The 22,549-nt window shown below is 39.5% G+C and overlaps 1 protein-coding gene across 4 annotated transcripts in view; it reads right to left on the bottom strand.

Moving 5' to 3' along the window:
* DMD (dystrophin) overlaps nucleotides 1–22,549 on the bottom strand; it is a 1,939,942-nt gene that overhangs the window by 778,731 nt on the left and 1,138,662 nt on the right. For all 4 annotated transcript variants that reach the window (XM_045855895.1, XM_045855896.1, XM_045855898.1 and 1 more), the window contains one exon: nucleotides 6,392–6,567. In XM_045855895.1, the coding sequence (XP_045711851.1) occupies nucleotides 6,392–6,567 (176 nt within the window). The remainder of the gene's footprint in view (nucleotides 1–6,391; nucleotides 6,568–22,549) is intronic.

The raw sequence follows: 22,549 nt of genomic DNA, 5'->3' as shown, positions 1-22,549 counted from the left end.
TTTCTTAGCAACTCCCAGGTGATGTGGGTGTGCTGGTCCGGAGACCACACTCGGAGCGGCCAGCGTCTGAAACACCTGCTACTCAGTTGTAGCTGATGGCACCTTGAGACAATGTGAGAGTGAGTGCGTAGGGCAAATCTAAGTTTTCAAAAGGAGACAGAAACACGTATTTTAAAAAATGTCTACATAAAGCCTCTTAATTGTTAAATGCTGGCATTTATCTCAAAACAGTTCCTAAGTAAAAACATTGTATGCTTTCCAAGATGGATTCAGCATGTGGGCACTCAGTTTGCGAATTCTGGGCTGAATGAAGAGACAGCGAGGGTCAAACAGAACCTGGGCTGAGAAACCAGGGAAGTTCAAGTACACAGCGAGTAGACTGGAGTTAGGGCTGGAAGGGTCCTGGGGGCAGGGGGTAAATGTGTGAGAAGCTTTAGCATTGGTTTACTTGGATATGCTGGGTACATTTTAAAAGATGCTGCACACTGTGAAGAGACTTTTGAATTACACTGAAAGTTTTGGATTTTCATTTTGCAGAAAATAAAGGTGCTACACTAAAGGTGATTTTGTTAGGCAAATCTGAATTAGTGAGAAGCCCAAATTAAAGGTGACTTAAGAGAAAACAGTTGTCTTACAAGAGTGCATGGAGTAATATGAATTGCTAATGGAGATTTTCAAGAAGAGGTCCTACTAGGCCTATTTTAATGAATTAGATAAGGCTCATTTCTAATTAACAGCATCTATTTGCATGCAAACAATGAGCTAAGGTCTTTAAAAAACAATTTCTTCCCTTAAGTGCATTTAGGAATGCATCCCATTAGCTTATTTGCACCATTAATTTGCTTGGCAAACTAGCATAGATTATATATACAGGTAAACTTTGGTTCAAAAAATTCAGAAGTAGAGGCATTGAAATGAATAAGAAACTACTGATTTTACCTGAAGTCTTTTACATGTAAAGGTTTTAGAATATGCCTAGCCTTACTGTGAGCTGGGATGTATTCTGAAAGAGATTTTCACTTTCTCATGAAAGTGACGTGAAACCTTTTTTCTCCTATCACTGCTTGCCAAGAAAGGTGGCGCTATTCCTTTGAGAAGGGTCTACTACTGACCAGATCTTGGTTTCTGTATACCATTCTACATTAAAAGACACCAAAGGTCCTTGGGGAAATGGTTGCCTCCAAACCGGGGGCAGGAAAACTACAAGGTGAGCCTGGGGTATTAAAGCAGGAAACGGGAACGAGCTCCTGCTGCTCAAATTGGGTAATGGTGAGAGCATCAGCAAGACTCATAACTGTAATTCATTCAAGCGCATTAAATAAACACAAACACTTAAGGCCATATTGACATCAAAGGAAGAAAAAAGAAAACTGTGTGTGTGTGTGTGTGTGTGTGTGTGTGTGTGTGTGTGTGTGTGTGTTTAAAGAAGAAATCAGCCTGTAGGACTAAGTCAGAATAAGGAAAATCACCATTTTGCAACCCTGATATAATAATTGAGATAAATAAGGATCACCAGTGGATGTTGAAGCCATAAGATGCTTTACTAATTTCATAGCCAGCATTGTTACTTGGCGATTCAAGATCTGAGAGCCTCCACCTTAACTAAGTGACCAAACTCGGCAGCATTTAAAGCGGAAGTACCTCATATTATGCATTTCCGGATGTGATGTTAAGTGCGCAGCATCCTCTAAGATGTATTCTTGCCAAACCCATTTGACTTGCACTTTTCAAGTCTCATCTAGACTCAACTTCCAGTTTATAAGAAATACAGAGTATAGAGAACAAGTTAAATTATATCAAGAAGGAAAAATATAAGAAATCCAGAAAGGTGAGATTTTTTTTTTTTGAGGATAGTATACTGGGCTCTTTCAAATGTCAGTATCAGTAAAAGAAAAAAAAAAGAAAGAAAGAAGGGGGGAGGGGGAGGGGGAGGGGGAGGAGGGAGAGCTGTTTTAGCATAAAAGAGACTGAGGAAACATAATAGCTGAAGGGAACCAGAAAATGCCACCTTAAAATATGCTTCTTTGGCATAAGGATTATTTTGAGCTGAAGTCAACTGATAAATAGCAGACATGGGAAATGCTGTCTTACTCTCTGTTTCTGCCTAAAGGTAGGGTAGACATTTCCCTTTGTAAAGGTAATCCCCTCTCCCCTTTCCTGGACCAGGAATAGAAGGTGATTTTTATCACTGGAGACAGCATCGTCTTGAATCTGCACAAAGAAACTTTACTAAAAATAAAAATTGAAAAGAAAAACAACTTAGTGAAATATCCCTTATCTTCCATGAATTTTCCCCATATACGTCATTTACCTTCCTACAAAACATCAGCCCCAGAAGCGCAAACCTGTTTTCCTTTGTCTTGCCCTGTCTCTCCAATTTATCGCTCTTTGTTAAAATGGTTTATAGCTCTTACGCCTACCACTTCTTTTGGGGTTTTTACTTCTATTCCATGAAGCCCCTCATGCCACAGAAACATCAATTAAGATTTGTATGTCTGTTCTCTTATTAAGGTGTTTCTGTCAGTTTAACTCACAGACTCTGAAATCAAACATTAGAGGGCAGAGGAAAAAGGGTTTTTTTCCCCCCTCCCTTACAAAACTGCATACAATGCATGAAACATGATGGGATACTAATGGGGAAATTTGGGCAGGATAGGACATAACACTATGGTATTTTAATTTTGTTGAGTATGAAAAACAACTATGGTAATATATGGCATGGCGCTATTCTAAGATGATGAATGCTGACGTGTTTAGGGTGAAGTACAGGAGTGTTTATAACTTGCAAATGTTAAAACAGCAAAAAGGGTGTGTGTGTGTGTGTTATTGCTTAGATTAGAGAAAAAGCAGGTCTGAGAGAGAGGGAGAAAAAAACATACAGTTAAATCTTAATGATTGGATCTAGGAAATTAGGAGGAGGACAGAAGAGTACACGGGTATTCATTATGCTACATTTTTCAATATGCTTGAAATTTTTCCCTAAAAACAGCTGGGAAAAAATGTCAAGCAATATTTCTGATCAGGTAACATGTAAGTGGAAACTGTTATTCCTCAATCTATGTTGGTACAATAATTGCCTTATCTGTGAAATGGGGAGAGCAATATCCCACTTGTCTAAAGGGAAAAGGGAGGTAATGTCTCGAGATCGGGTTTATTGCTAATGGGGGTTATGATTCAGAGATTTCTCATTGAAGGGATTCCCTCAGCTTGCTGGCTAGAAATAGTTAAGATCATTCTGATGGCACGGACCCCACTGACAATCTGGTGAAGCCTGAGATTCCTTCTCCAAATATTGTTTGTAAGCACATGATACAAAATACATAGGACTCCAAAGGAAACCAATTTTATTGATATGTAGTTAAAACTTACAGAAAACCAAATGTGTGATATACTAATGCAAGTGGTTGTGTATTATTAACACATTAATAAGATCTTATGGCAGATGTAATAGCCACTGCTATTAGATAATAGTTTGGATGCAGCGATAAGCATGAACAAGATTTTGAGATGACTCTACCAACTCTAATGAGATATGAAAACATGTATGATTTCTTGAGTACTGCCAGTATTACTCTGGTTAGTTGCCCATATTCAAAATGAAGGCAATGCTCACTTTCAGTTAGAGGTGAGATCAGAGGCAATTTTTTCCTCCATTAAAGCTCATAGTATTGAATTCTAGCAAGGGACCCAGGCTTCAAAATCTTCACACACACCCTTGCTTTGCTCTAACCTATAGCTTCCCTTTGTGGCTGATAGGGTTTCATTTGCATCTATTTCATTTACAAAGACAATTTTTGGGGGGCTAAGCCATCATTAAACTTCTTGCTATCATGCTTAAACCTATAGATGTTATGCAGTTCCTCTGCTACCTAATTGAGGCAACAGTGCATTTTCTCTCTTAAAATGCACAGCTAATTGACTATACTTTATACTTCATTTGCTTCCAACATAGCCTAACCTCCATGGATGTCTGTTGCCATTTGAATTTTTCTGAACACCTCCTTCTCAGATTCCTGATGGCTTGCATTGCCAAAGAGAAAGGTTTACAATCATGTAGCAGTAGTGCTATAAATAGTTTTTGCAGACTTTTGTGGCTTACATTATACATGCTCTTTCATTTGTGTATGTGAACGAAGAAACATCAAATGTTGGATCAGCTATTGGAAATAGCTGTGCTTAAAGCCCACGGCAAACTAAGGGAACTGTTGAAACCTTCAATAACCGTCTGATTGTTCACCTGTGCAACAAATGACTGCTATTTCCTTCCAACTTCTGCCTGGGTTGGACTGAAAGTATGCCATTGATTAATAATAGCTTTGTGAGTATACAGCCCTCCCACAATTGTTAGGTTAACAGACTCTTTATAAAATGTTATTTTGTTTTACTTTATTTGCTGTCTGATGCTTAGAAATAGCTGTGAGTGTATTGGTAGAAATGGCACTTATTATTTTACTACTTTTTTACATTTCATAAAATTCAAATGATACAAAAATCCTGAGGAAGTATACCACAAAACTGATCTCAGTGGACATTTAAATATGCTAACATTTATTTTTAAAATGTAGCGTGAAACTGACAACTCTAAAAGCAGAGTTAAAAAGAAAACCTCAAGGAAGCTGATCTTGAGTTTTTAAAGCACAAAAGTGCAATATTTAATGTAGGTCAAAATGTTTAAGTGGGAGAAATTATTCTAACCAATTACAGCCAAATCCCTAGTTGTAATTAACCTACAATTTTTGTAATATTTCACAACAGAGCCAGCATATACTGCTTTCTTATAAACTTAGAAGGATCGAAAATCTTAAAGCTTATTTGGCAAAACAGGCATATTGCTCTATCTTCATGGATAAGTTCTAATTTGCATTTCGAAGTCAATAACAACTAACAAAAATTTTAAAAGTTCAGGTAAAAAAGTTACCATAGAAAATATCAATATAATCTATTCAAACACTATGAGTAAGATATTTAAAAGTGAGAAACAACACTTCATATATAAAAAAGAATAACCCTTTAATCAACTGAACCCATGATATGAATTTAAGATATTTATTTTTATAGCATGTTATTCAATTTTTCTTAAACTTTTCATTTCTTAACATCTTGTGTAGACCAGGTTGAGCCATGTTCAGAAACCACATTATACAGGTTTAAACCTGTTCATAGTGTAAACATATCAGTTATTTAAATAATGGGATAGTTGTGTGTTTAATAGAAGGATTTCAACTTAGGAGAACAATATATAACTTTCCCATGGAAGCAGTTTCACTCCAAAGGTTGGGTCTTTATTTTATGTTATCAATATATAAATTACATTTTCTAAATGAAGATGAAAACTATAACTGTTTTTAGATGGTGCTCTGATTTTTTAACTTTAGCAAGATTTGGGTGCGTGTTGCGTAGGTCACCTACTGCATCTATTTTGTACCAGAATATGGAATATACATTCTCCCTACTTTCTGAATAATGCAACACGAAGCAGAGGCGGCGAGAGGAGGTGGGCAAAGACAATGGGCAAAATTCCAAAACCTTTCTAACACATCCTCACCAAAGACGTGTATCAGTGAGTTGTTTTAGCTTTCTGAATATTAAACATTCACCTATTATGTGGATGCGAGGTAGGAAGCAAGAGCCTGGCAATAGAACTGAGTTTGCATTGTTCACAACAATAGTCTCATTTGGTAAATAAAGGCCAAGTCGTCCTCGATGGAACAGGAAACATTAGCACCATCAACTGGAAGCATAATACAAAATCCCATTTATAAAAATATCTGTGCCTTCCCACTGCAGCAGCACACGTTTGGCTTTCTGTGCTTTCAATGCATTCCCAGGGAAAGCTCAATGATGACTGAATTCAATAATAACCTTTCTGAGATTTTGTTTTCCCCTTTAGATTTGAACATTTTTGGCCCAAGCCCCTCTTCAAGAATGTACTATGAAACACAGCGGCACAAAACCGTAAATATTACTAGCACGTTTTTTTAGCCTCACAGTCAGTAGCTGTTTAAACATCTAGCCAAAGAGCTATCTTTCTGACCAAGTAGTCCTTTATAATTTCCTTTTCTCATCTTGTTAAAAAAAATCATTGGTTCTCGGCTTGTGAAAGTTGGAATATACTGAAGACATTCATATTTAAACAATCATGTGATTTTTAAAACAGACTTGAAAGTTTAAAGTAGCAGAAAAGCACTTCCTACTTAACTAGCAACAACTGCACATTTCAGAATATGAGAAAAAGAAAAAAGTGCATCATCACTATTGATTTACTGCTAATGGGCTCCTTAATATTAATGCCTTTCACCCTGATTATAATCTTTCACAAAATCTTTTTTTTTAAGGATCGCTCAAATAGCTCTGTTAAATTTTAAAATTCCTATTTTATTGGTCACCCTACCTCTTTCTTCTGTCTGCCAGCTGTTTGCAGACCTCCTGCCACCGCAGATTCAGGCTTCCCAATTTTTCTTGTAGAATCCCGGCATCTGTTTTTGAGGACTGTTGAATGATCTCTTCCCCAGTTGCGTTCAATACTCTGACAACAATGTGCCGCTGCCCGATGCCATCCTGGAGTTCCTGTAAGACACCGAAAAGGCAAAACAAAAATGAAGCCCCATGTCCTTTTATTTGTGAAAAGATTAAACAATGCGCCGCCACACGCGGTGCTGCTAGGAGAGAAGGAAATAATAAAGCTCCACGTGAAAGTTTCTCTATGAAACTGACATGCCTATATCCAAAGGATACAAGACAGAAAGACACCTTTTATGTGTTTGTTAAAAAAAAAAAAAAAGCAGCGCACCCTCTCAGTTCAGCTCCAGTTTTTATATTTGTAAAGCTTGTCAGCTAGAGGATGTTACAATGTCCTACAAATCAATTAGTTGAAAACCTTCTCAAGAGCAAATTCGATTTCTTGTCCCCACAAGGATGTTCCGTGTTTAATAGTCTAGGAACTGTTGTAAAATTTAAACGTGAACAAAGTATTTGCATTTCTTAGTGACTGTCAGTGTGAGAGGTGAAGAAGAAAATGCATATAGTTTAGCCACAGTATTGAGAAAAAATAAGACCCTTAGAAATACTTAACCCCAAATTCATTACTGTATTAGAAGGAAGTTTATTTCAACCTCTGTTTCTGTCAATGCATTCTGGATTCTGAAACTGAGAAATAATTGCTTTCAGGAGCAGCCTATCGAAATCCCTAAGGTACAGCAAAAAAATTTAAAAATAATCTATAGCCACCAGAATGTTCTTATGAGTCATTGATGGTGTCGAACTCAAATATGTTCTACTTTTTATCCTGAATGAAATTTTAAAAGTAGAATGTCAGAAAAAAAATAGTTCCATTAAAGAGACTATTACCAAAAAAGAGAGGCTATTACAGCCAAATATGCATAGAAACAAAAATGCCTTTTACCATTATATAAAAATGGCACTCCACCTTTTTTTAAAATTAATCTAGAATTGGTAAAGCAGTTATAATAAGCCATTATTAAGTCTGAACTTTAGAAAATGAAATAATAGGAGAACTTAAGACACCCGCCATATTTAAGTTGAAAGCACTCACATATCTGTATGTACTAATGGCATGAAGTGAGTATGCAGAACGCTGTTCTGATGAATGTGTTTCTAATCATCTAATACTCTTACATGCCCCTGTCCCTTGCTTGAGCCAATACCAAGACCCAGGAAACTCTGGAACATCCTTGTCAAAAAAATGAATGAATGCCTGTCTTCTGAAACTGGGTCATATCTCCCTTAGACTCGCATTCCCCATAAACGACTAGATTTTTTTTTACTACTATTGTGTAATATTTTGAATACTAGAACTTTTGGTAGTATAACTTTTAGCAGTTTAAAAGACTCAGTAAATCAGCAAGAAGTTATAAGAAGGCCATTATTCCAGGGACGCAATATCTCCCAATGAATACAAAACTATCCACAGCTACTAAACGATTCAGAAGCTTTCCTGCTGATCAGATTCTCTAGCAAACATGGGGTCTTTCCTGGCCACACGCTGACTTTGCTCCATTACTTACATCTCTTTGCCACCTGTTCAGATCAGTGTTACACACGACATCTTCTTAAGTAATTGGTATATACCCCTTTAAAACAAACTGTGTCTGTATTCCTTTAATAGCGTAAATTCCATGAGGTCAGAGATTGTGTCCTCATGCCTAGCACAACATCTGGTACATAAGAGGTTGCAATAAGCATCTGTTGAGTGCATGCATGGGTCTATATAAATAAGCGGGAAAGGACGGGGGAGGGAGGAATGGAGGTGCTCAGTCTCCTTATCGCCATAGTTTCATTAGTGTGAATACATATTGTCAGACATCCCACAGATTCAGAGAAGTGTGATTTTCTAGGTTTCAGGCAGTGTGTAACCTAGTTGAGATTAGATGCAGTTGCAGGGGTGACTGTGTTCTAGTCTCTGTCTATTGTAGGGGACAGAAAGCAAGGTGTTTTCTGTACAGAAAGGTGCTTTTCTATACAGAACGCACAGGACAGAGCGGGAAAGGGGTGATCTCAGTGGAAGGATGACAGAAGAGACCTCAGGAGGAAATCTGGAATTTGAAGAATAGCTCTTAGGCACCTGAAAGGTCAGTGGGGTGAGGGGATGGCAGAAGGCAAGGCCTCTGGGTTTGCATTTTCCATGATCTGACCAGGAACATATGCAGACATCTGGGCTCTACACAGGGTCCGGCAGAAGTAACGCCTGCTTGAGTGTAGTTGGCAGGGGAATAATATGGGTGTAATAATTTACAGTTTCAATTGGAACATGTCACCTAAAATGTCCTATGATGTGCTTGAGTGTGATACGGTTATGTTACAGAATGACATGCTTATGATTTCGTAATAAAAAGGGGGTGTCATTTGTGCCGGCCCCCATATGTCACTGTATGGGACTGCTAGTTTAGGGAAAGGTGTGGTGCTAGGGGTATACTGGGCCTGGGCAGAGAGGGCTTTGCTTACGCCCCACCTCGCCCCCCCATCAAGAGCTTGTAATTCATCGGACAGCAACAGCAAATGCCTTAAGTTTTAAGCACAGGACTGTGAGAGCTAGATCTGCATTTCTGGATAATTCTGAGGCAGAATTTAGGCTGCTGTTAAGGCAGGGACATGGGCAAAACAGCTAGGACAGGAGTCTGACAGGTATCAGGACTACACCTCGAGTTTTGATCATGCACCAGGAAAGAAAGGCCAGACGTGGCATGAAGTGTGAAGGCAGAATCGACAGGATTTGGCAGTGAGCTGAGTCACGCAATCATGAATGACTCCTGCCATGGGGAGATCTTTGCCTACAGGACAGAGGAAGAGGATTGGGGCTCTAACGTGTGTCCCCAGTGGGTGTCCAACACCCACCCCTATCAGTGATACTCATCTCAAATGAATGGAGCACCTACTAGGGGCGTGGTCTAGAAGGACATCACAAACTTGAACATGTACGAGAATCTCCTAGAGAGCTTGTTAAACTGCCAAGTCTTTTTTCTTCCTTATTTATTTTTTATTGTATTTCTTTTTCATTGCCATTTAGCCCCCTTATACCCTCCTTCCCCACCCCACGCTCAGCAACCACACCGTTGTTCATGCCCATAAGTCCTTTGACCTTTTCGCTTGATCCCCCCACCCCCTGACTGCCCTCCATCCTGCTCTCTATCTATGAGTCTGTCTCTGTCTTGCTTGTTGTGAACTGCCAGTTCTGATGCAGCAGGTCTGCGGAGGGCCGCAAATTCTCTACTTCTAACAAGCTTCAGGGGATGCTAATACTGCAGGTCTGGGAGCAGCACATGGGGCAGTGAGATGATAGAGTGAATGCCTTCTGAATCTCTGCTAAGCAACCAAAGAATTCCTTTGCTGGTTTCCAGTGCTTTCAACTACAGCTGCTTCAGAACATTCATCTAAGCCCCTTCCCTTTGCAGTTTGGATTTTGGCCCTTCCACCTCAAGGCTGGTGGTTACAGTGACTTTTATGACCCAGCTGTAGAATCAACAAAGGTTTGATTATTGCTATTCCACAGATAAGATACAGAATTGAATAGCTAAGAATGAAGCAATCATTTAAAATTGTTAGAGGTAAATCTCATTGGATAGAAAGACCTGAATGAGGGTCTTCAGATTTTTTAATTTTGTGAAAGAAGAGCTCCTTAAATAGTCCATTGCATTTGCGTGAGAAGATTTTGTAATCAGAAGTATTTACATTGTACGATCTAGTTGAGGAACATTTTCAGTAATAAAGCAAAAGACGGCCAAATAATGGGTCAAAATAGGTAGCCAAATTTGGTACGTGGTGTTTTACAGTTAGCCTCTGAGCCCAAAAGAGATAAAATTGGATTCACAAAATTAAATGTAGAACCTCGACCAACTTTATTCACTTAGTGAAAAATGAATTAATTTTCATTCCATAGCTTTGAAATATTTTAAGTACCAAAGTAATCACTACCAGTGAAGTTTCCAAGCTTTGATATCACATTAATGTTCTGTTGTCGTAGGCATCCTTATCTATGGCTCTGGCAATTAACATCTAGTCTTACTTTGGGGCAGAAAGAAAATCATAATTAAATCTATTGGATTATTCATCATAGTTTGAAGTTTTATTGTGTTTTGATTCCATCACTCTTAATAAGACTGCATATCAGACTCCGCTAGGGGCTTTTTCAAAATATAAAGGCCCGAAATCCCACCTTAAGTGACTGAATCAGGCCCTCAGGGGGCCGGGGGGAAAAGGTGTACAGAGTAGATACACTGTGAAAGAAAAGGGAGGCTAGAGATACACGGAGGGGCCAGTGAGCACGAGGGGCATGTTTCAGAGTTCCTGCATTACTCTCAACTTCTTGTACGCTTTTTGAAATTGAGAAATGTTCCTAAATTATAGAAAATGACACATACATCTAAGTCTTTCAAGGCCGGTCAAATTGAGGGAAGGACAAAATTGCAGACAAGAGAGAACGGCGGTATGTTTATACGGAGAATAATAGGAGAAACGGAGCCGTGTGTATTTGATGCGAAAACACCGCAGAAATTTAAGATGTATGTTTGCAAAACTTGTCAAAACCATAGGAAAACACGCTAAATGGAAAATAAAATGTGACAAATGGAGAAAAAGAATAAGCTCCGAAGCAGTGATGGGGAAGCTGTACAATGAGCAATTGGATAAGCTATGGAGGACGTAAAGGCTTGGCAAAATATCCAGATGAGCTAAAACAGTGATTGGGAGGAAAAGATCAAGACTGAGGGAAACAGCAAAACAAATCTTCAGGGAACATGGACATGGGTCAAGGATACAATCCTGTGATGTTTTCATAATTTTGTGAATAATTTATTTGGAGACAAATCAATTGTTGACTCAGTTTACTCATCGATCACATGAAAATAGGTGATAAAATTTGAAAATAAAGAGGCTTGTGAAACTGCCAGATAGAGTTTTAAGGTGCAATGTCATCAAAAAGTGACATTAGCCCTGGCTGGTGTGGCTCAGTGGATTGAGCGCCGGCCTGCAAACCAAAGGGTTGCTGGTTCGATTCCCAGTCAGGGCACATGCCTGGGTTGTGGTCCAGGTGCCCAGTAAGGGACTCATGAGAGGCAACCACACACTGCTGTTTCCCTTCCTCTTTTTCCTCCTCTTCCCCTCTTCTCTCTCAAAAAATAAAATTTTTTTAAAAAGTGACATTAATGTTTTACCTACTGAGTTACCCCTTTCTGCCCTGCTTCAGACTGTCTCCAATGCTTCCCTTTGTTAGTTCCTCAAATTCAAGTAAGAGACTGAACAGTATCTGGCCATTTTCTCAAAGATAAACAAGTTTGCTTCTCTTAGAATATTTAGAGTACACAGTCATTCTGTCTTCAGAGTTATTCACAAACTCCAGAAAGTAACTTTCAATTTTGACCAGATGAAAAAATTATGTACAGAAGCAACGCAAATGGACAAATGCCCGGGGCACACAGCCGACCCAGCAAGAGGATGCATGCAACCTGGCCCATTCGTGCACTGAGTGATTCTGTCCTGGCGGAAGACCTGGCCACATACGAGCAGCTCAGGAGGGTAGTGACAAGGAGTGACAGATGGCTGGAATGTGGGAAATCTGGGAGTTAAAAAAGAGTGAGAGAGAGGCAAGAGGGGGAAAATAGTGTATAAAAATAGAAAGGATTGAAAAAAAGCAAAAACTGGCTTAGAGAAATGGCAATTTTTGAGTAAAGAAGGAAAGATGTAGGAGGCAAGAATCAAGGCCATGGTCAAGAGGCCAGAATGAACTCAAGAATAATGCCTGCCTATTAACTACAGGATCAAATCCAATCATGAGCCTACCAGGGAAGGTCTAAAGAGCCTCTTCTCTCCTGGTCTCTGCAGCTTGCTCTTCTGCTACTCCCCACTTTCAAACTTAACTCCAACTCCCTGTGAAATGGAACGGCTTTCTGCTCCCTTCACTGTCTTGATAGGCTTCGCAGGGCCAACTCATTCCTCATCTGTAATGCTTCGCTTAAATATTTCCTCTTCTATGGGGCATTTAAAGAGTCCAGGGAGAACTGAGCGCCCCTTTACTGTCTAGGCACTTATAAAATACTTCCATTTAGTGTCGTTCCTTGGTAGTATTTATATCTGTATCAGACTTTGAAGCTGAGGATTAAATAATACTGAAGGAGTTTTTTTCTTCTTTAGGCCATAAAATATGTCTCCAAATTGGAACTGTCTCTCAGCCTTAACTGTTATCTAAGGGCACACAGATATTTTATTAATAATTTGCAAACTAAATTAGAGGATCAGTCTCCACTAATCAATCAAAATGATCAATCAAAAATAAAATGCACTCTTTCAGCCTATTCTTTCTCCTGGTCTTATTTCATTCATATGTCAGTAAACATGTATTGTGTACCACTGGTAATAATGATGGAACCATTTTTTTTTGTTTGTTAGAGGAATTGGAACTAGGAGGTGGGTCTTGGTAGATTTCATCTACTGCCCTCTTTATATGCTAGTTGCTACAATTCTCCAACTACTCCTGATAATGGTTGCTTATAAAAGAATAATGATAACTCTTTCTGAAACTAGAATTAGACTATTCCTTTTCTAAAGCAAATATCCTGCCAATAAACTCACTCAAGGAAAAGTATGTACAGTACTGATTTTTTTAAAAAAAATGGACATTCACCTAATATGAAATTCCCTCTGGATGTATTCATCTGATCCACATCATAATGATATATACATTCATTATTATCACTGCTGTTAACCTGATACTAAATGAATTCATCATAAAGTGCTTTAAGTACTACATGCTTTGTAAGGTTATCTCAGGATTCTTGTTTCTTTCTTTCCCAAGAAGTAATGCCCCAAACAGAATGGAACAGAACAAACAAAAAACACATTAAAAAAAAATCCAAAACAGCCCTGATTGGTGTAGCTCAGTGGACTGAGCATAGACTGTGAACCAAAGGGTCGCCGGTTCAATTCCCAGTCAGGGCATATGCCTGGATTGTGGGCCAGGTGCCCAGTAGGAGGCGTACAAGAGGCAACCACACATTGATGTTTTTCTCCTTCCCTTCCCCTCTCTCTAAAAATATATAAATAAAATATATATGTTTAAAAAGCTTCTCTACTTATCTTAAAAAAACAAAACAAAACAAAACATATATTCCTCAATTTCAAGCAGAGATTCTAAAGGGGGAGAAAAAAGTGTATGTGTTAAGTCTCTGCCCTTGGGGATCTGAAGCTGAAGGCTGCAAGTTAAATCTGCCCTCAGACATGCTTGGGCATTAGAATTGTAATCATTTGAATGCCTTTTGGTGGGCCATGCATATATTCTGCCATTCCCTGGAGGCATTTAAATCAGTGGCCCCTGCTTTAAAGAAAACTGTTGTTATCAAGTACAAAACTTTGCCAAGTTAATGGGTTTTACTTTGTTAAAAATCAATGCTAGGCCTCTCTAGGTTCACAGATTCCTTCAATCCTTCTTGGCTTCTAAATTATTCATTAGAACTTCAGGAGAACAACCTGGGAACATTTAAGAGCTGTTTTTCTCTCCATTTACTTAGATTTGTTAAGAAAACAAATTGACCTTTCTCTGATCAAAAGGAGGCTCTTGTCTGTGACCACGCTTGCTTTCTTACAAAGTGATCCCGGTAATAGAACGCACGGCTTAGACATGAAATTCTTTCTACATAATTACTAGGATGGTTTTGAAGATGTGTGAGGTATTTTATCATAGAACATACTGCACATAAACAAAGGACGCTGGCTCTTAGGAAAGAAAACTTGAAAGGAGATACAGGTCATTTTTAAATTCCTTATTCTTTCTAGAGGTATTATATCAACTTGGAGCCACATGCATTTATTCAAAAGCCTTCTGGTGGGTACAAAAGAGGTGGTGCGTGCTTGGAAAAAGTAACAATATTATTTTTAAAAAGCAAGGTGATGGATAAATGGAATTAATTAAGGTTTACTGTCATTGGCTCTGAAGAGCTATAGTTCCATATTGGTACTTGCCACACTTATCAAGTATTTTCTTTTTCTTTTTCTTTTTCTATTAAGCAGTGTTTCTTACTTTCTTCAGAATTTTACTCTTTTTTTCATGTTTACTGTTGTTCAAGTAAAGTGGTCTCCATTTTCACCCTCAACAATCCACCCTACCCCACCCCACCCACCCCACCCATCCTCACCTCCCACCCTCCATCCTATCCCCCTTTGGGTTTGTCCGTGTGTCCTTCATACAAGTTCCTTGAATGACTCATTCATTGATGAAACCACCATTGATTGAGCGCCTCCTATCAGCCAGGCACTGTTATGCTAGGGGTTGGTCATCGTTGGCTGCGGAAGAAGTGGCCTGGAGAAGCTCGGGAGCAGAAGTAGGGAGACCGAACAGGAGAGATCAATGACGCCTCCCCGCCAGAGCCTACCCTGTGCCCGAGGACAAGGAGGCGTGCAGTGCCGTCATTCACTAGGGTGAATGGAGATGGCGGTGTGGACTGGAGAGGCAATGCTAGCAACAGAGGAAGTGGATGGACCCAAGTGATACTTGGGAGGGTGAGCAGGTAGGATTTAGCCATTCACAGGAGATGTGAGTGAAGGGAAGGCTGTCGCCTGGGCAGGTGGGGATACTGGGCTGAACCTCTGAGGAAAATGACGGCTGAAATGTAACGGAGATCCTTCTTGGCAGAGACCAGCCTGTTATCTGTGATATGGGTTCAACTTGGAATGTGGGTGGATTCTCCATTTTCATTGAAAACTCTGCGGATAACTTCAAAGGTAGCATTCATAATCTACCCGTATTTTGGGACCTCCTATTTGCATCGCAATTGCTGCACAAGAAAGAGGATTAAAGTTGTCATTGACCCTTGCTGTACATATCTCTAGAAGTCTAGAAGTCTACGTTTGTTTTCATTTGCTGGCAAAGAGATCAACCAGTCTTTCAATGCACGTAATGTAGAAAGCTGAGAGGCGGTTTGAATCCCCGCAACAACTGAGAGAAGAGAACTATTCTCATGAAGCTGCTTGTATCTATCCATCTTCACTTCTATCCATCCACTGCTCAAAAAAACCCCTCAGTGGACATAAAAACACTGGAAAAAACAAGGTGGCCTTTTCTGACTTGACTGTTTTTTGTCAAAATGCACCATGTCCTGGGGATCTTGCCAGTGGGCCAGAATCACTCTTGTGTATAACAAACCTGGGAGATGTCGCTGGCTCCGGTAACTCAGCACAGTCCCACCGAGTCTATTGTGTCTTTTCCTTTCTAGCTCTCTCTCTCTCCTCCTTCCCTTTCTCTCTCTCTCCTCCTTTCTTTCTCATGCACGTGTTCATTTGTTCACTTGTTCAGTATGGTTCTGTCCTGTGTGCCTCCTTGTCCTCAGGCACAGGGCAAGCTATGGCGGAGAGGCGCCCCCCATCCCATTGGTTTATTTCCACACTGGCATAGGCTGCAGCAGAAGGAAGGGCTGCCAGAGGGTCACGGCCTTAAAAGAGCCTGCCCGATCACCATAATCAAAAAGAACCCATAGGATGCGTGTGTGGTGTATTAGTCACGTGCAAGACAATTTTCAAGCTGGCTTCTGAGTTGGCAAGCCAGGGGTTGGTTAGGAGAAAGAAGGGGGAGAATTCAGAGTGTGCAGTGGTGAGCGGCCTAGGCTGGGAAGCGGAGGGAAGCTCGGTCCCCTGGGGATCGCTAACAGGGACATGGAGATGCCGCGTGATATCCTGGTGGTGGCCTGGAGTGATTCCGTTTCATGATGAATCCACTATATTCCTTTGTAAACCATTTCACGAAGTTAAAAAATAAAGACTTTCCCCAGATGTGTCACTCAGAATGAGATTGCTTTCATCAACACAGGGTGGGGCAAAAGAAGGTTTATAGTTGTACGTATGCAAAACACAGAGTTTACTCTTGTATTATTAATTGTTGTATTATTTTCCATATGAAAAACTGTAAACCTACTTTTGCCCCACCCTGTATTATCTGTAAGCCTAGTCACAGCCCCTCCTTTTCCCTCCTGATCACCCCACCCACCTTATTAGCATCCACCTTCCTACTTGTATATCTACCATGACTTCTGTGAACCCAGTCAACATACCTGCCATAGGTGTTCAAACGATAAAACAACACGTTTTGTGTGCGCTTAAAAATGGATGTTTAAATAAATAGGATGGAAGACTAGACAATATATCCATGGGCAAAGATGATTTAAAAACATATTAGTGTTCTTTAAAAGATCAGGAATCACACTTGCCCCTTAACAAACCCCTTCTCTTCTGTACGCAAAGGGATTCTATGTGCTTTAGCTGGGACATAGTCTCTGAATGACTGTTCAATATAGGTAAACTTTTCAATGCAGGTAAGTATTCTCCTCAATGGGATTCACGCCAATGAAAATTTAGGTAGCCACTCTCCGTCTGGAGCCTTTATGATGGTAAATAAGCTTGTATTTTTCGGTCAATATTCAATTTAATGGAGGAGAGCCTAGCAAGCAAGTAACCACATATGATGCTGGATTATCATGCAGCTGTGGGGCTGCTATGTGAATGAGGTAAATCAATTAATTATGTGACGGTGTGTATACCTATGTGTGTATACGTATATGTATCCAAGCTGGGGGAGATGCTCAAAAAAAGAAAGACAGAGGTTGTAGTAATTAAGATTATAAATGCCCGAGGGCAGTTTTTCCCATTCTTTGTATTACCAGACCCTGCTGGACACTCCTCGCCTCAAAATATTTGTCAATACATTGATCATAAAAGCAGGCAAGATATCACAGCACTCTTGAATGGGTTCCCATTTGAGAAACTTTCGAAGTCAAAAAATGTGAAATACGCATGACACTCGAGTATGGAAGAGAGACATGAAGAAATAATTGTGTTTTACAAGTCTTTCCTCTCAGCACAAATAACAAGTTATCAAGGTGAGGTTTAGTTTCTCAAGCTCTGGAGAATGTAAAAGCCCAGAAATAAGATAAAGAGGGATAAAGAACAGATTTCCGTGTTGAACATGAACTAATTGATTTTAAGCATTTAGCTTAGACTACGGAACCCCCCAAGACATCAACTAATAATCCACCTCTAAGCACATGCTGGGTCTCGCTGAGCCTTCCATGGCCCTCTTGCCAACTCACACGGGCAAGAAACACAAGCTCCTCCTTTTTCTAAGCCTTCATTTCTGGGGTTAGCTTTCTCTTTTTCCAGCTCATTATCTGTTGTATGATAATGCTCTCCTCCTCATGGAATTATAGGAGGAGGAAATATGGTTTACAAAATCGTAGATCTTCTGTTGAGTGCATATATACGTCCCCTGGAAATCAGATGGATCAGGCACAAGAATGGACTCTCTCCATTGTTAGCATATCTGTACCATAGCAACAACTTGCATCTCGTTGCATTGTACTTTGTTGTTCAAACCAGAGGAACCTTAGGATAAAACATCCAGAGTACTTAAGCCTTCTGTGAAAATGTCCGGGATTATCCATGTGAATGTCTAAAGGGTCAGAGATAGTTACAAAAAGAGATGAAAACCAACTCTAGTGGTTTGGACTTTCTTATAAATCTAATTTGTGTAGAGGGAAAGATTCCATTATCAACTGTGAACACATATTCAGTCATCGATCATTAATGCCCTCTAAATTTTTGACCTCTAGTGAAGCTTCCTTCTTAACTACTGCCTAGCATTTCATCCATCTTCATTTGACCTCGACCTCAGAGAAAACATTTTTGAGCCAATAGTAACATCATTCTGAAGCTGGTTTCTTTTCTTGACTTCACTCTTTGTTTAAATGACACCTGTGTTCTCCCATTTCCCAGGCTGGATGCTACCAGTTCATCTGTGTGTCCTCCCTTCCTTTTCTCTAATCCACATGCAGCTGATTGTGTGAGAGCCCTTGCCCCAGTGATTTCATCGCATTGCTTTCTCCCCAGTCTGACTGTTCACCACACTTCACCTGTGTAATACATCCTCCTAATTATTTTTGAAAGATTTTGTTTATTTAGTTTTAGAGAGAGGGAAAAGGAGGGAGAAAGAGAGGAAGAGAAACATCAATGTATGGTTGCCTCTTGTGCACTCCCTACTGGGGACCTGGCCCGCAACCTGGGCATGTGCTGTGACTGGGAATTGAACCGGCGACCCTTTGGTTCACAGGCCCACGCTCAATCCACTGAGCCACACCAGCCAGGACATCCTCCTAATTATTTTCCCTCAATCCTTGTCATGCCAAAACAGCCTACATATTCTGTCCAGATTAACCCTCCTGATGGACAGTTCTGGTGGTGAATTTCCTGCTCAAACACTCACACTGAATCCTTACTACCTGCCTCATGAAGTTTAGGTGACATTCAGAACCTCATAGCATTCCTGAGAGAAACCTTTGTAAGCTTCTCAGAATGAACCTCCATTCTTCATTCATGCTACAGCGCAACCAAACAATGCACAAGGATACCTTGGCCATCCCCCAGGTCTTTACGCATTTTCTCTCCATTATGAACACCTTCACTTCTACTTATGTAATCCACTTCAATCCACCAGATTATGAGCTAGTCACACAGAAAAAGCAAGCATGAAGAATAAATTACATGGCAGAGTCTGAATATTACCACACAGTATCTTGCCAGATTGCAATGATGAATTAAATTTAACAGGTTCAAATTTTATGTAAGAATAAACTTCCTCCCCTTCCAAATACATGTTTCATCTTATACAAATTTTACTTCTATTAAGAAAGAGGAACAATATCACTTTCAAGGACTTCTGTCTCTTCTCACTTTTAAACACTACCTTAGCCATGTTAACAATGAAGGCATCCAACAGATGTTAATTCTTTCTCGTCCACTTCACAAAGTATATATAGATTTTTCTCATGCGAGAGAGGAACTGAGAGAAGCTGACTGCCAAACCTCGGTCATGTGCAGACAGAATTTAAAAGGGTTCAGAAGACTAATCAGGTTATATGGGGACACAGTTGGTAAAACCATCTGGGATATTATACTATTTGCCCTTTTATCCCCCCACACAATGATCAATTTGGACAATCTATAAGACAGGCAAAGCGATGCCTGTCTTTTGGGAAAATGTGTGTGTATGTGTGGTGTAGTACGTTTATTATATTCGGAACGGGGTGGTGGGGAGGGAACATACAGATTCCATGATCTTAAATTTTAGAAAATGTCTCAAGAGGCCTATGAGGCTTTCAAGAATAAAATTTTGACAATGCAATAGCAAATGATCCAAATGGGTATTTTTTAAAAGGGTGGTGTATGACAAGATGCGTGTCACTATACAGAAATCCTCAAATGAGCTCAGGTTCTAAAAGTGTATGAATGCAGGATGATATAAGGTCCACATAACTGAGGGCAAATGGGAAAAGGTTTTTTTAAAACTTTTTGTATATTATTGATTGTAGAGGGAGAAAGGGAAAGAGAGAAACATTGATTTGTTGTTCAACTTATGTATGCATTCGTTGGTTGCTTCTTATATGTGCCCCGACTGGGAATCGAACCCTTAATTCTGGCATATAGGGACAACGCCCTAACCATCTCAGCTACCTGGCCAGGGCCCAAATGGTAAAATACTAAAAAGAACAAAATCAAGCTCTATAAACAGTAAGGAAAAGCTGAGCCTGGAATTCAATGAGACTTGTGATGGTGTTAAAAACAACGCTCAGCCCCTTTTCACTTCCATTTAGAGAAAGAAGAACATTAAAGACACAGATTCACAGGCTGGGGCTGAAGAGGGAAGAAGGCTGGAGATAGAGATGATGTAGAAAGCAGAACTGCTCAGCTCCTGTGCTCGTCTGCTCTGTCAAAGAGAATGTTCATCAGACTGGAAAAGCCAGAACCGCGGGAGGAAAATGAGCCCAGACTAGGGGAGGGACTTTTAAAAGAGCACCGTGCTGCTCTAAATGAGCCACGGTCCCTGGCCACAGACTAATTACATCTCAGGGAAATGAGAGGGCTTGCACAGTACGGTCCTACTCTGCTGGCAGTGGTCTTGGAGGAACTACGTGAAGATGGACAAACGCCATCCCGGTTTTCAAAAATGGGAAAAAGTCACTGCAACTGGTTTCCATCTATTCCTGCTAAAGAGCGTTTCTGGCCGATTGGACAAGGAGCAAACAAACAGTGGTTAACAAAGTCAACGTGGGGCAGCCGTTTGGGTTTGCACGACCACCTGTTCCCACGGCGGGCATGCGTGCCTGTGTTTGTGGCTTAATCTGTTTTGCAATATGAAAACTGAATTTCACAGTTCTAAGCCACTTAAAATATCTCCTCGTTTCAGCTAGGAAGAATTTCCCCAGCTCCTAAAGTGAAATCACTAAGTTAAATACTTCAGTTTCTTCTACAAGGATCAGCATAAGCTGCCTATGACCTGAACAAGTTCAAGGGCCTCGGGCTAATAATGACAAGAGACGAAGATCTGATGCAGAAACCACTCTGTATACCTGAGACAGCAAAAACGCATTGCCTTTATGAAGACCAGAACAACAGAAAGCAAGATGCAGGGGGATTGAAGAATCTCCTTAGGAGGGAGCTTTCTGAAAATAGACTCAGACTCCATGAATGTCAAAAAAAAAAAAAAAAAAAGTTAAGTGGGATCTCTGGTGGATGAGATTATCAGTGATTTTAATTTGTTTGGTTGCCTTTCATCATTCTGAGTATCTTCTACAATGAAAAAGTATACTTATTTAATCAGGGAAAAATGCTATCTTCATTTGGAAAATAAACTATAATCTTACCCAAACACATATTTTATCTGTATTTTTTACTTCAGAGGGAGAGAACAAAATAGCCTTTCCCAGTGCTATATTTTAATTATTCAACTGTGATATTTTTAAATAACAAAACCTCATTGCACCTACTAAATAACAACACTGGTAAATACAGTTCACTGCATTATTTGCTCAACTAGATAAAGATACTTATGGATACAGCCATGTGCTGTGCACATAATACATCTAAAGTCATCAAATAATAATAATAATAATAATAATAATAATAAAAATACATCACTTCTGAAGTAATGTTATTAAATGCTTCCAATATAATTTAATAGCATTCTTTAATGGCATATTTCTACATATCAGTTTTGAATACATCAAGGGAGAAGGGTCATTAAAAATTCCATAGATTCAGTTTACTTGATGCCCTACGAACACGCTGCCCTTCATAAAAACTGAGACGAATGCTCAACTGAGGACTCCTTAGAATAATCATGGCAAAGTTATTTTCATAAAGTAGCTGGAAACAGCTCTAATTTTGTTTTGATAAGCAAGGAATGTCATGATTTGGAAGCATTTCCTCAGAACTCCCACTTTCCACCATCCTTTTCCCATACTAATGTTTTTTTTTTCTTTTTTCCTTATCCTTGGCCTTAATGTAAACACTTTAGTCTGCATCTCCCCTGGTTCCTTTCTTTCCATTAGTATTTCATTTTAGAGTTTGAAATTTTGTTGTACACTGTCTCAAATCTTTTGTGGATTAGAGAAGGGTAGAAATCAATAAAACCTAAAACTCAATTTGCTTCCTTAAATAAGCATTTTGGAAGTTTTAATCACTAAACACAAAAAAATACGATTCGTTTTGTTTTGTGCATTTGAAGCCAGAACACATTTACAACATGAAAAGGATGCTGTGAAGAAAAGGATGGATCTGAGACATATACAGTATATTACAGAGCAGCAATCAGTTAAGTTTCTACCTCCTAATCTCTCCTGATATGACCCTTGGTTCAAACAAAAAAAGGCATTTATCATATAGAAAATCTGTATGACCAAGAAAAACAGACCACACAGATTTTATCTGTACAGAAAAACAGGCAAAGATATTATTTTCTGTTATCATACAGAAAATTTTCTGTATCATCCAGATATTTTCTGTTATCATCCAGAAAAATAGGCCAAGATATTACTTTTCTGAGAGAATTATTACAGTTACCTTATTGTGATATCTTGCTCATATATTTTAGAAAGTGCCATTGATGATTATTTTATTTGAAACACGCAAATATATGGTTTAAGGCAAAAATGTGTTAGTATCCCCATGGTAAAGATGAGAAGTTGGTGGTGATGGTTTCATGGATGCGTACCTATCTCCAAAG

Source organism: Phyllostomus hastatus, unplaced genomic scaffold, assembly GCF_019186645.2.
Source record: "Phyllostomus hastatus isolate PE091 unplaced genomic scaffold, TTU_PhHast_1.1 phas_scaffold_12, whole genome shotgun sequence".
NCBI lineage: Eukaryota > Metazoa > Chordata > Mammalia > Chiroptera > Phyllostomidae > Phyllostomus > Phyllostomus hastatus.
This window is presented reverse-complemented; position numbering and strand designations above follow the sequence as displayed.